The 12829-nt window shown below is 58.3% G+C and overlaps 1 protein-coding gene across 1 annotated transcript; it reads right to left on the bottom strand.

Moving 5' to 3' along the window:
* Positions 1-1557: 1557 nt before the first annotated feature.
* SLC35E4 (solute carrier family 35 member E4) lies at positions 1558-12828 on the bottom strand. Its single transcript, XM_082353134.1, has 2 exons — positions 7134-12828; positions 1558-2560 (listed from the first exon to the last, which is right to left on the bottom strand). Exons 1-2 carry the CDS (start codon positions 7747-7749, stop codon positions 2127-2129), a joined length of 1050 nt encoding a protein of 349 aa, XP_082209260.1. The 5' UTR covers positions 7750-12828; the 3' UTR covers positions 1558-2126.
* Between the last annotated feature and the right edge of the window lies 1 nt (position 12829).

Genomic DNA, 12829 nt, shown 5'->3' with positions numbered 1-12829 from the left:
CCCCCACAACCGCCCGGGGCTGGCTCTGATCGGATGGGAGGCTCACTCTAAAGCCAAGCATTCCCTGGGGCCCGGGAGCCAGGGCCAGGGCACTGCAGGAGGCTCCTACTATTGGCAGGGGGCTCCTTGAATGGGGAAGGGTCCTGAGGACCAAGGAGGCCCTATCCACCTGAAGCCATTCATCCTCTGTCCTGTCTGGCCAAGCCTCAGTGCGGAGCCCGGAGGTATCCAGGCTGCACCAGGACAGGGCTGGGCCGGTAGCATCTCTGAGTCACAGGGAGGGTGGGTGGTGAGTGACTCAGCCTAGGACCACTTCCCCTCTGCAAGACGGGCCTGGGCTGAGGCCAGAGCCAGGAAACCCTGCGCCTGTCCTGCCCGGGCCGGGTGCCTCCCAGGCCCTTACTGCCCCCACCCCCAGCCTGGGTCCGACCCTCCATGCAGCCCTGTCTAGCACTGGCTGGCACAGCAGTCCTCCACGAATTCTGGCTACGTGAAGGAATGCATGATTCCTCCCTGAGTCCCAGGCCCCCCAGACCCCAACCCCGGCCTGGTCTAGCTCCCATCCTCCCATTTTCCAGATGAGCCTAGAGCCTCAGAGAGAGTGGATGACTAGCCCAAGATAGGGACCAAGCCCACTGGCCCCATCGTTCTCTCTCCTCCCCGGGCCCTGCCTACCAGGCTCCTCACTGGAATCCTCTCCACGGGGATCATCAGCCCATTTTGTAGATATGGAAACTGAGGCTCAGGGAGGGGAGGTACCTACCCCAAGTACACAGTGAGGCAGGCGGAGCAGGATTAGGCCCCAGGTCTCTCTAACCCAGGCAGGGACCTTATGGTTTTTAACAGGCGGCCCCCAGCAGAGGCAGGTAGGTGGCGGGAATTAAGTGCTTACAGCCAAGGGAAGGATGAGACGTGATGCAGCTGAGTCCGGCCAGCCCTCCAGGTGCCCCCACCCCCCAGTGCTCCTCCTTCCATGGAACCACCAGATTCCTTGCCCTCTGCACCCACAGCCCTGGGCATAGCCCCTCGTCCAGGCCCTTCCTTTCTCAGGCTTCTTTTTTGGTTTTTCTTTTAGAGGAGGGTTGCATGTTTGGGTTTTCACCCCCAGGCAAGGGTTTCGCCATGAGAAAGGGAGAAGCAGATGTAGGAAGTGAACAGCAGACAGGGGACCAGCACGTGCAGAGGCTCCGGTGGGGAGGCTTGGTGTCGGGGGGGTGGTACCTGAAGGAAGCGGGTGCAGATGGAAGGTGGAGCCCAAGGAGGGGAGAGGGGAGAGGGCAGAGGAGCCTGGTGAAGCTGTGGGGCCAGGCCCCGAGGGCCCTGTGGTCTGGGGCAGGAAGCTCTGACCTTGTCCCAAGAGCAGTGTGGAGCCACAGAAAGCGTGTGTTTTAGGAGATGCCCCCGGGGCTGTGGGAAGATGGCGTGCAGGGGCCGGAGCAGAGGGCTGGGGTGGGGGCCTGGCCAGGCCCTGGTTGGTAAGGGAGGGGGTCCTCGTTTCCTTGTGGGCAGCTGGCAGCCATCGGCCCTTGGCTGCCACCCCGAGGAATGACACAGGTGTACAAGCAAAAATAGTTTATTTGAGGACGGAAGACCCAAAATTGGGGGGCCCAGGGCTGAGGCCACAGCAGCTGCCTGGAGTTGGCACAGACGACCCCAACTCCCTAAGGAAGCCCAGCAGCAAAGAAGCCCTTCCCTGGGCCTCCTAGCTGCCTCCCCCATTTCCTGGCGGAAGGATTGTGCGACCCCTAAGAATCATCATAATCATCATCACCATCATCATCATCTTCATCATTAGAACACGGTGAGGTTTTCAAAGTTTGGCCAGCAGTTTTCAGCGTAGTAGTTGATACTAATCGTAATAATTACTCTGACAAGCACAGTGACTGTGCCGGGCTTGAACCCACCATCCAGTGGTGAGTGGGGTCTCTGATAAGGAGAGGCAGGCAGGGACAGGAGGTGGGTCTCTCTGGGAGTCCCCATTCCAGCCTCCAAGGTGGCCCTGCAGGAAGACCCACCTCCCCCAACGGCCCCAGCAGCTGCCCACTCTCCCCGTTTTCCCATGGCCACTGGCCAAGGCTGGATTCAGGCTGAGGCAGTCCCGCGTGGTCCCTGTGCTCCCTCAGGTCTCAGAGACCCTTGCCAGGCTGGTCCCTCCGCCAGAAGGCCCGGCGGGCAGCCCAAGAAGCCAAGAACTCGCAGTTGTGGTAAAGGAACATTCCTGAAAGGGTGAGCGCAATGCCCACATAGCTGAGGGTGCTGAGGCGGCTGCCAAACAGGAGCCGGGAAAGGACGAGGTTGCCCACGACAGTGAGGTTGCCCAGGACGTGAACAGTGAGAGCCGAGGTGAGGGCCAGCAGGGAGAAGCTGGCCAGGTTGTAGAGCACAGACAGGAGGCAGCTGAGCAGGATACAGGCCCAGAGGCGGGAGTCGGTGGGGGCGGGCAGCGGTGCCACGCCAGCCTCCAGCACCAGGGCCGCACCTGCCAGCAGGCAGAAGCTGGGCAGCGAGGTGGCATACAGCAGGGTCACCGCGTCCAGCCTCTCCTCCTGCAGCAGGGCACCTGCAACCAGGACAGCAGCCATCAGCACCCGGCGCGAGACAACCCCCACGAGGCCAACCCGGCACGACCTCCTCCTCTGCCCATCCTCCAGGAAGCCTGCCTGCCCCAACCCCTCAGGTGGAATTAGTGGCTCCCGCTCTGCAAACGGGAAGGTCAAGAATCCAGAGTCAGACTGCCTGAGTGGTGACCCCCGTGGTGACCCGGGTCCGCTCCTGACTACCTGTGACCTGGCACTTAACCTCTATAGGCCTAGGTTTCCTCACCTGCAAAATCGGAGGATAATAAAACCTTAAATATGCAGGGTTGTTGTAAAGATTAAAATAGATAATGTACATAAAGCTCTTAGAAGATAAGTGCTCAGTAAATGTAGAAAGATAAGATAAATAAGCGTTATCACCTACTCCTCCCACAGGCTGAAACAATAATCTGCTTGTGATGTCCCACTGATCAATAAACATGAAAAAAAAAATTCTTCAGGGGCTCCCCAGGCCCTGGAGAAAAACATCCTGGGCTCTTAACCAACTTTGAAGGCCCTGAACCAAGCGGCCCCGACCCAGCTTTCTTGGCTTCAGCCCTTCTCGCACTCTCAGCCCCACAGTGCAGCTCCCACGCCAGAGTAGGGACAGGCCACCAGCAGGCCAGTTCTGCCACTTACTAGCTATGTGGCTTTTAGATTAAAAAAGAGAGTTTGAAATAATAAAAACCGTTTGAATCAAATGTTCGATCACTAGATGACCATTGGGATGACAGGGAACAACAAGAAGGTCATTGTTTGCTCCCGGCTGTCACTCACTGTTTATCACTGATAATCAGCATCTTTTGCTACCAACGCTGGGGCTTGTCAAGATGAACCCAGGACACAGAGGAAACCTTAGTCTTTGCAAGGAAAGAGGGGATCCTACCACCTTGCGCATGTGTGCCTGTGTGTGTGTGTATTCATGTTACCACCCAGCTGGTTCACAAAAGCAGCGGTGCCCATCATAAAATCACACCCGGCTCAGATGAGATGATAGTACTTGCATGAAGGCAACGAGACAGTTTTTGTGGAGAGAGATGAGTCATGGCTCCCCATACCCTCCCAGGGCTCTCTGAGCCTCCATGCATTTTCTGACACACACTTTCCAAAGAGCCACAGAGGTGCTTACTCATAGGCTATGCTTAGAATAGGAAATCTTATTTCTCTCTCGATTTCATTCTGATGTTTTGGCTTTGTTCTCTAGGCAACAGTCCCTCTGTCAAGCATTTCTAGAAATGAACAGATAACTGGAATGGCTCCTGTTCGTCCGCTCCAAATTTAGCACCATTACGAGCTGCCCGTGGCCTGCGTGTTATAGGTGCGATCACTGGAAGGTGTTTAGGATTTCAGGTGAACTTCACCTTTGGCAAATTTCACCCTCTGAGAGGCAGCCAGGCAGGAAGGTCCTAACTTTCTCCCCCTGCCCCTTGCTCCTGTTCTGCATCCCACCCAGCCCTCCGCCTCCCTCTGCTGCAGTCCAGGGAAAGAGCAGGGATCCTCTGCCAGAGGCCACCCACCCGGGGCCCCAAAATGCCAGCCTGTCATCCTGCCTCCTCAGCGATGCCTCCTCTGCCAGCTCCCACCAAACCCTGCATTTCAACCTCTCCTGGGACTTCCCTGGAGGTCCAGCGGTTAAGCCTCTGTGCTCCCAATGCAGGGGGCGTGGGGTTGGGGAACTAAGATCCCGCATGCCACACGTGTGGCCAAAAACAAACAAACAAAAAACAAACAACCTCTCTTCCTCCAAAGACACTTTTGTTTCAGCATCTGAACACGCCAAGCTTCAGTTACCTGTGGACAAATGTTCTCTAGACCCCATTCCGCTGGCTTCTGGCTTATCCCGTCTCTGCTCCGTCACGAGCTGTGTGATATCACACAAGTCGCCCTCTCTCTATGCCTGTCCCCTCGTGGGAGCATGGGCAAGGTGTCAACATGCCCCTCACGGGGGCCTGTGAGGTGCTGAGCGCAGGGCCTGGTGCCCAGCAGCAAGTGCTGGCCACAGCAGCTGTCACCATCCCCCATATGCTGCCCCCGCTGGCTGACACCCGTGCCCTCGCAAGCCCTGCTTCTCCCTCCCAGAACACCCCTTCCTACTCTGGCTGTATGAAGAGCTGGGCATGGTGTGGGCACACAGTGAGGGCTCAGCAAGTGTTCGCCACTATTATTACATTATAGTCACCATCACTGCCTGCCTCCTCCCCCAGGCAGCCTTCTCTGGTTTCCCCTAGAAGTAGCCACCCAACCACAGCTATGCCCACCTTGGCTCTAGCACTTCTCCCCTGCCTTGTGATCTCTACTTCTCCCCAGCAGCCTGAGAGCTCAGCGGGCAGGGTCAGGCTGTTCCCTCATGCGGGTGGATGTAGCTGAGGACAAGTCTCAGCACGCTGGCACCCCACTTCCCAGCCTTTCTGTGAGTGGGAAGGTGGCATCACTCCTCTCCCCATGTAGCCCCCCAGGTCCACAACTGGCTCAGGAAGGAGAGAAGCTGCTGGACCTGCCCATGGCTGCTGGGCACTCCTCTTTCTGGACTTTCATCCTCTGCTCCCATGGAGTCTGCCCTCAGGGAAGGAGCTGGTGTCAGCCATTCACACTCTAGTCTAAGTTTGGCCCTGATGACTTTCCTGGAAATTCTGGCAGTAGAAACCTCTTCTTGTCCAAACCCCATCTCACCCCTTATCTCCAGTCTGTTCCTCCCCACCTCTGCTGGGCTCCCATCTCTGTTGGTGGGGCCTCCAGCCTCCTAAGCTCCCTCCTTAGCACGCTGAGCCAAGAAGTTTAACCAGCCTGCCAAGTCTGCCATCAGACCATTAATAAATCCACCATTTAAGGGGTACCTTACCTGGGCCAGGCCCCAGACCATGTGCTGGGGACATGGAGCTGCCTCAAAACCAGGCCATGCCCTCTCAGAGCTCCTGTTTGGTGGAAGGCAGACAGGTAAACAAGAGGCTATAATACAAGGCATGTGGAGTCCTGATGGAGGAAGCAGAGGATGCTGTGGGAGCCTGGAGCAAGCATCCAACCCGCCTCAGGGGCAGGCAGGAGACAAGGAGAGAGCTGGCAGAGCCAAGGAGCAGCCTGATGCCAGGCACCTGCCACCCCATGTCCATGTGCCCGAGGCCTGGCCGGCCATAGCCTGTCCTGCAGGCTGGGGCTCCTCCTGTGTGAGAAGCGCTGGGCCTCAGCAGGCGTGATGTGAGCCTTGAGGCTGGGGCCTTCCCAGCCTTCTGGCCCTGCCCAGGGCAGGGTACAAGGTCAAGTTTCCCACTGACTCATGCCCAGAGCTCAGGTCCCAGCTCTCATGTAACCTGAAGGCAAAAATAGAACTGGGCTTTGGTCCCACCTCAGGGCCCTAGAGGATGGGTACAGGGACTCTGGGTCCTGGCTCCGATGACTGCAAGGCAGGGCTGAGCTCTGACTTCAACCTTCCCTGGCTGCAGGCTGCCCTAACCCCAGCCCAGGGCCCTTGGAGCAGCCCCATCTCTCTCCCAGGCCTGGGTCACAGGATCTCAGAGCTGCAAGGGAGGGAGACCAAGAAAGCCCTGGGACTATCAGCTCTGACCTCCTCCACCAAACAGATGGGGAGACTGAGGCCCAGACAAGATCCAGATCTCCCCTTCTGCCCAAGTTTGCCCAGGAAGCACGAGCCCAGGTGTGGCTGGAACCCAAGCCTCCTCAACCTGAGTGGGCGCCCTTGGGTTGAGGCAGAGAGATGGTGGAGGCTGTGACTCAAAGGACCCTCAGTAGGACAGGCAGGAAGGTGGTCTCCACCCTCAGGCAGAGTGATTTAGCAGGGTCTAGGCCTGGAGCCTCCACCTTACCCTCTGTCCAGAGCCCCCAACCCCCCTTCATCAGAGCTGAGGTCCAGAGCCACATGGACTAGGATTCCAGTCCTTAGGAGCTGTGTGACTGTGGGCAAATCATGAACCTCTCTGGGTCTCAGTTCCATCATCTTCTAAAATGGGGATGAAGGTGGTGGTTGCCATGACGACTCAAGGTCAACACCTAGCATGGGACCAGTTACACTGCAGCTCCCAGTAAACACCAGCCCTTCCCAGACTGAGCAAAAGCCCTCGACTTCCAAATTCCAGCTCATGGCCTTGCCCTCTTTCTCTTTCTCCAGTCTCCACTATCAGGCCTCCCTCGGGTCCACAGCCTTATGCCACATCACTCGGACGGCATGAAGTCTGCCTGCCTGGGTTCAAATCTTGCCTCCGCTGCTCACATGGCCCAGGGCAAGCCCCTCTACCTGTCAAATGGGGACAATATAGTGACTTCCTTGATCAGGTATGGAGATCCAGGCTTGACAAAACATGGACCACAGATCTATGGCAGCCAACTGGACGAAACACTGGTTGGGCCTCTAGAGCCTAAGTCTGGGGCCTGGAACTCACTGAGCGGTTGGCCCTTTCTGAGCCTCAGTTCCTAACTCTTCCCAAGCCATGCGCCTCAGTTTCTTTATCTGTAAAACTGGATAATGGCCATAGCCCCTCACAGGGCCACCCAGGCCACACTCCCACCCCGAACCCCACCTCCTCAACCAGTGTCCTGGGTACTCACTCTGCTGAACGGACTTGAGCCCACGGAGGCAGGTGGCCGCCAGCAGGAAACCACAGCCAGCTGGGGGTGTCCGGAGCTCTCCGGCCAGGCTGCAGGCGGCCCCCAGGCAGAGCGGGCCCATGGCGGCGAACTGCAGTGGGTGGTGGCGGCGGCCGAGCAGCAGCGCGGACAGGGCCAGCGTGATCAGTGGCGTGGTGGTGGTGGCCAGCTGCGCCAGGTCCAGGGGCACAGCGCTCAGGCCCACGTTGCCGCAGGCCATCGAGGCGCCTAAGGTGAGGCTGAGCAGCAGCACTTGGCGGCGGGTGCGGCCGGGCATGGGGCGCCGTGCCCCCGGGTGGCACGCCAGCGCAGCTGCCAGCATGTGCAGCGCCGAGAGCAGCAGGGGCCGCCCGAAGCCGTGCACCGTGAAAATCCACTTGTTGAGGCTCGACATGCTGGCTCCCGCCAGCAGCCACACCAGCGCTGCCACGGCCACCCAGGCCCGGCCAGGCCGCCGTAGGGCCTGCGGGGTGTCAGGGGGCCACTGAGGGGACGCCCACCGAGCACCGCCAGCCACCGCCACTGCCTCAGCTGAGGTCATCCTGCCGTCATGGCGCTCCCGCGGGCAGCGGCACATCCGTACCAGTGGGGCCGGGGCAGGAGGCCGGCTCCCCAGCGACCAGCTCTGGGCCACCAGAGAGCCCCACTTTGTATCCCGCTCGGTCTCAGGTGAGGGCACTGTTTCTTGTGCCCGGCCTGCGGCAGCCGAGGTCCAAGAGCTATGCTGTGTCCCCGGCTCAGGCAGGGCAGAGCCTAGGTCGCTTCTGCTGGGATGCCAGGCTCCCTGGTGCTGAAGCCTGGCCTAGTAAGCGCCGGGCACCTCTGCCCCGTGCCAGGCAAAGTCTCCACTCTTCTCCCCTCCTAGCGCCCACGTTATGCTTACATGGAATTCTCCATCCCTTTTCTATTCAGTCCAAACCCCAGGTCCTCCAGCGTGCTCAGGACAGGCCTGCAAGGGCGATCCGGGCTCCCGCGCCCGGTGGTGCCGGTGGTCCCGGTGGTCGGGCTCGCTACCTCCGACAGTGCCCAGACCCCGCGGCGGGCTGACGCGCCGGCCTGCGGTGCGGCCGGTGTCAGACGGCGAGCTCGACTCAGCTCGGCTCGGGCAGGGCCTGCGCGCCAGCTCCTTCTCCCGGCGGCTCAGGCTGCGGCGGGATCTCTCGCCGGGTTCTGGCGGAGAGCGAGGCTCTGTGCTCTAGGCCCCGCCTCCGCGGCAGCCCCTCGAGCCTCACCCGGAAAATTGGGCTGAGCCCCACGCGCCACCTCCGGCCAGGCTCCGCCCCCGAAGCCGAGAGGGATGTCTCGCCCCTCCCCCACGCCGCCCGCTCGCAGCTCCTCCTCCATCAGCCTAGCGTTACCTCCAACAGCAGACCTCCGCCTAGCTGGAGTGGTCAGCCTGTCGTCCCCCCTTCCCACACCGGTGGGGGATCAGGCCCCTCCCCACCCAGCGCCAAGGCAGGCCCTCCATAGAGATGAACACAGGGCGGGAGACCCTGGGGTATTTTTCTGAGGGAGCCTGATAAAAAGCCCTAGCCTCTCAGGAGATTACATTTTCAAGGACACCCTCCCCCCAGGAGACCTCATCCTAGGACCAGTCTCGGAACCACCCAATCTCTGGCCACAGTTATCCCATGGGGGCCTCAGCATCCGGAAGAGTTGGACCACGGGGCCCCTTAATACCCCTCGCTCGCCCCTCCCTAACCCCAACACCTCCTCCCTCTCCCAGCCCAGGGCGGGCCCCCTCTAGGCAGGCAGAGGGAAGCTGAATCACCAAGACCACCCACAGCTGCGGAAGCAGGGTCCCGCCGGCCAGCATCTATCCCTGGCCAGCAGCCCCTGTCCCATCCCCTGGGCGCTCAGAGCTGACTCATAGCTGAAATTCCTGGGGTCCACCCTCTGCCCCCATCCCTGGCAGGACAAAGAGCCCTAGGTGGGCTGGGAGCCAGAGCAGCTGCCACTAAGCCTTTGCCCTTGCATCGGTGTTGGGTAAACAGCACAACCCAGAGCAGGACAGGCTGATAGGGATTCCAGGCTGGGCCCTGGCCTCTCTGAGCTCAGGAGTCCAAGTGTGCAAGAATCACTGCCCACTGTGAGCCTCTTTCCTGACGTCCAGCTTCCTTCTCTGTGGAAGCTCCTTCCCACTGGGACACGGTTCACCCCTAGCCTGTCGTCTGACCAGCAAGTCCTTGATGGAGGAACCAGCAACCTGTCTGGAGAAACAAGACCTCAAAGGGAGACCGCTCACCTCCGTCCACGACGCCCTCTGGTGGTCAGAACACAGAATGGCTGCAAGTGTCCCCTAATCCCCATCACAATCCTTGGACTGGGATTAAAATTCCCCAGCCTCACTACTGATTCAGACCTGCTGAATTCAGATACCCTCTGGTGGGCCCAGGGATGTGAATTTTTTTTCACTTGCCTCTGGTGATTCTGACACCCGCATGAGCCTGCAAATCACTGCTGAATAGTCCAAATTGTAGGGCAGGAGATTTCCAGGTGAAAGACCAAAATATGCAGGTATTTAGATGGGGTTTTTCCAGGAGGGGTTGTGGGAGGGAAACTGAGCCAGCCAAGGGGGCAGCCCCCCTAGCCCCACATTTCCTGAAGAGGAGGAATCAGGGCCTCTAAGGGTTAGATTCTTTTTGAGATTTTGTCAGTTTTCCAGTTAAGCTTCCTTTAATTAAAAAAACAGCAATTAATTAAAAAATAGTAAACACCCCCCCAATCTTCTAAGAGCTGAGCTACTGCGGAGTGGTAGGCAGTGTCTACACCTCCTCCAAGACTGCCAAAAAGCACTCCCACCTGCCCGGCCTGGTGAGGGGTGAGCTATGAGGAATGAGGATTAACCAAGATGAGGCCTGTGTTGGCCTTGGTGGAAGGGAGAGAGCTGTACACCCTTGGGGGGGGAGGGGGGCGAGGGGGAGGCTGAGGGCAGAACCCAAAGCAGGGATTGTGCAGCTTGAGTGGTGGTGGGGGATTCAGACCAGGTCTACCTGGCTCCCGAGCCCCAGTTTTTAACCTGCCTTGACCTGCAGGCAGCAAGACTCTCCACAGGATGTTCCCTTGTGGGAGAATGGCGGGGGTGGGCACCCAGCTTCATAGAGGGCAGCAGGGGCTCCTTCGCACCCCTTGGGGTCCACCTGAAAGCCCAGAGCAGCCCCGAGCAGCCTGCCCCTGCCCACAGGCTCTCATATCCCTCCGGTCTGGGTCTGAGTGCTGCCCTTCACCTGCCGCCCCCCACCACTGCTGCAGGAAGCAGGTGATTCAGGGTGGGACCCTGGGAGGCACCAGGAGGGAAGAAGAACCCATTTCCAGCAACTGAGCTGCAGAGGCTTGGGACGGGTCTCTCCTCATGTCGCTGCATGTCTCTAGACCAGTCACTTCACTGCGGGGCCTCAGTCTCCCCATATGTGATCTATGATGAGCTCACAGGCATGAACGTAAACCAAGGCGCCACCCCACAGTTGTGAGTTAGGAACAGGCTGCGCGAGGGGACGCGGCTTGTCTGGAGTCACACAGCTCTAAATGCAGGCCAGACGCAAACCTGGGCCCCCATTCCAGGGGGGCCACTGCTTGTCAGACTCTTACTGTGGACATGACTGTCCTCCCACCCATGCCCCTTCTCGGGGTCCCTGATGATGGAGCCAGACTAGACACATGACCCAGGGCCCAGAAGTGGGCTGTGCCGGTCAGACCCCTTTCCAGGCTTTGGGACACAGGCTAAGAAGATAAGAGGGCCTGGGGAATTAAACTGGAAGTCAGCAGAGTCACTGCTGGGGCCACGTTCAGAGGAAGCTGATGGAGGGGGAGGACACGGAGAGGAGAGAGACTGAGGGTAGTGGAGGGATGGAGCCCTGAGCCCCAACTTCCATTTCCCTACTGCCCTCGGCTGCCCTTAAATTGGTGGGCTGAGTCTTTTCAGCAAATATCCTTTTTTATTTTATTTTTTTATTTTTTTTGCCACCCCGAGCAGCATGTGGGATCTTAGTTCCCCGACCAGGGATCAAACCTGCGACCCCTGCAGTGGAAGCATGGAGTCCTAACCACTGTACCGCCAGGAAAGTCCATCAGCAAATATCCTTTGATTTGAGCAGGATTCAGTAGCTCCCTGTTGCTCAGAGCCAAACACATCCCGACTAAGACAGTTCCTCCAGAGGGAGGATCACATCCAGACCGTGGACGCTGAAAGCCCAGTGCAGGGGTGCTCCCTTTAGTTAAGTCCACCCTCCCCCTAGCCTGGCCTGGGACCTGCCACAGCTGGCCTCCCCTATATGGGAGGCTTCCTCGGGAGGTGGGGAGGCAGCAAGGCGGTGCAGGGGCAAGGGCTGGGGTCAGTGGGTGGGGACTTGGGCTCTGACACCCACAGGCTGTGTGACCTGAGGGAAGCCGCAGGTCTCTCTGAGCCTCCACCCTTCTGTGAGGAGAGGGTCCCAGGGCAGGTCCTGAATCCTCTCTAAAGTGCCCTCTCTAAAGGCCGAGATTAAGAAAGGACAGGTGAACAAGCACTCTGGGGATCTGGGCACAGACATTTCACCTTCAAAACGGAGGCAGCTTTTTCATTTGGCTTTCAGGTACTTGGATGTCTGTAAAGCGTTTTTTAAATCGCTTACTTCCCCTACTTGCCCAGACCCTAAATATCGGAGGAAGAAGCACATGTTTATAATCCATGGCGTGGACGGCTCTGTGAGAGTCACTGTGAAACCTGACATGCTGTCAGAGGGCCCCTCCAAGGGCAGACCCCCTTCCTAACCTCGGTGGGGTGGGGCTTGTGGGGTGCCCGCCTGGCCTGAACCCTACTTCCCAGAGGGCAGCCCAGAGCCCAGGCCCTCCCACAGAGAGGCAGGGTCCCCACCCCACTGGCCGCTGAGGCCTGGGGTGACGCCTGACTGTGCCTTGGGGAAAAGCTCTAGGGTCCTGGGCCTTCAGTTGCATTTGGACTCTGCCATGTAATCCTAACAATTGCCAACTAAAACTTGTCAACTGCCATCTGCCTCTACAAGGATTAGGTCACTAGCCCCTGTAGCCGCTGACCTTCAACACACCCTGAAAGGAGTTCAGGGTGGAAATCAGGAATGAGGCACTCTGTGCTCTGGGAAAAACAGGCAGAACAGGCAGATATTTTTAGGAGAAGATTTTATGAGCCCAATTCTTGCATCTTCTCTTATCTAGAAAAGCACTAAAATCATTAATGGAGCCATCTGCTCCTGGAGACTAGCAGTAACCTTCACGAGACGAGCAGCAGGTCTCTGCCAAAATGTGCGCTTGACTACATGTACCCCCTTCGCTAAGATCATATATAGTGCTGACCCCTCCCCTACCTCTTCAGAGCAGTTTCTCAGAGCTATCTGAAATGCTGTCTCCTGGGCTACTGTCCTCATTTTGCCCCAAATAAAACTTAACTCGCTACTCTCACGTTATGCTTTTTTTTGTTTGTTTTTTTAAGTCGACACAATCATGAAAGCCCCTGATTTTCAGTGTTTGAGTGGAGGAGCCAGGAGGCCTCCCCAGGCCAGGTCTGTCTGTCTCCTAAGCCACGCCCTCCCACCACTCTCCCTCTGTAAAGCAGAGAGGAAAATAGAAACATCGACAACCTCAGAGTTGTGCAAGAGAGCGTCCAGCAAGTACACGCTCCCTAAACAGTAATCAGCATCACCACC

The sequence above is a fragment of the Balaenoptera borealis genome (assembly GCF_965194805.1).
Source record: "Balaenoptera borealis genome assembly, chromosome: 14".
In the NCBI taxonomy this organism is placed as follows: Eukaryota; Metazoa; Chordata; class Mammalia; order Artiodactyla; family Balaenopteridae; genus Balaenoptera; species Balaenoptera borealis.
This window is presented reverse-complemented; position numbering and strand designations above follow the sequence as displayed.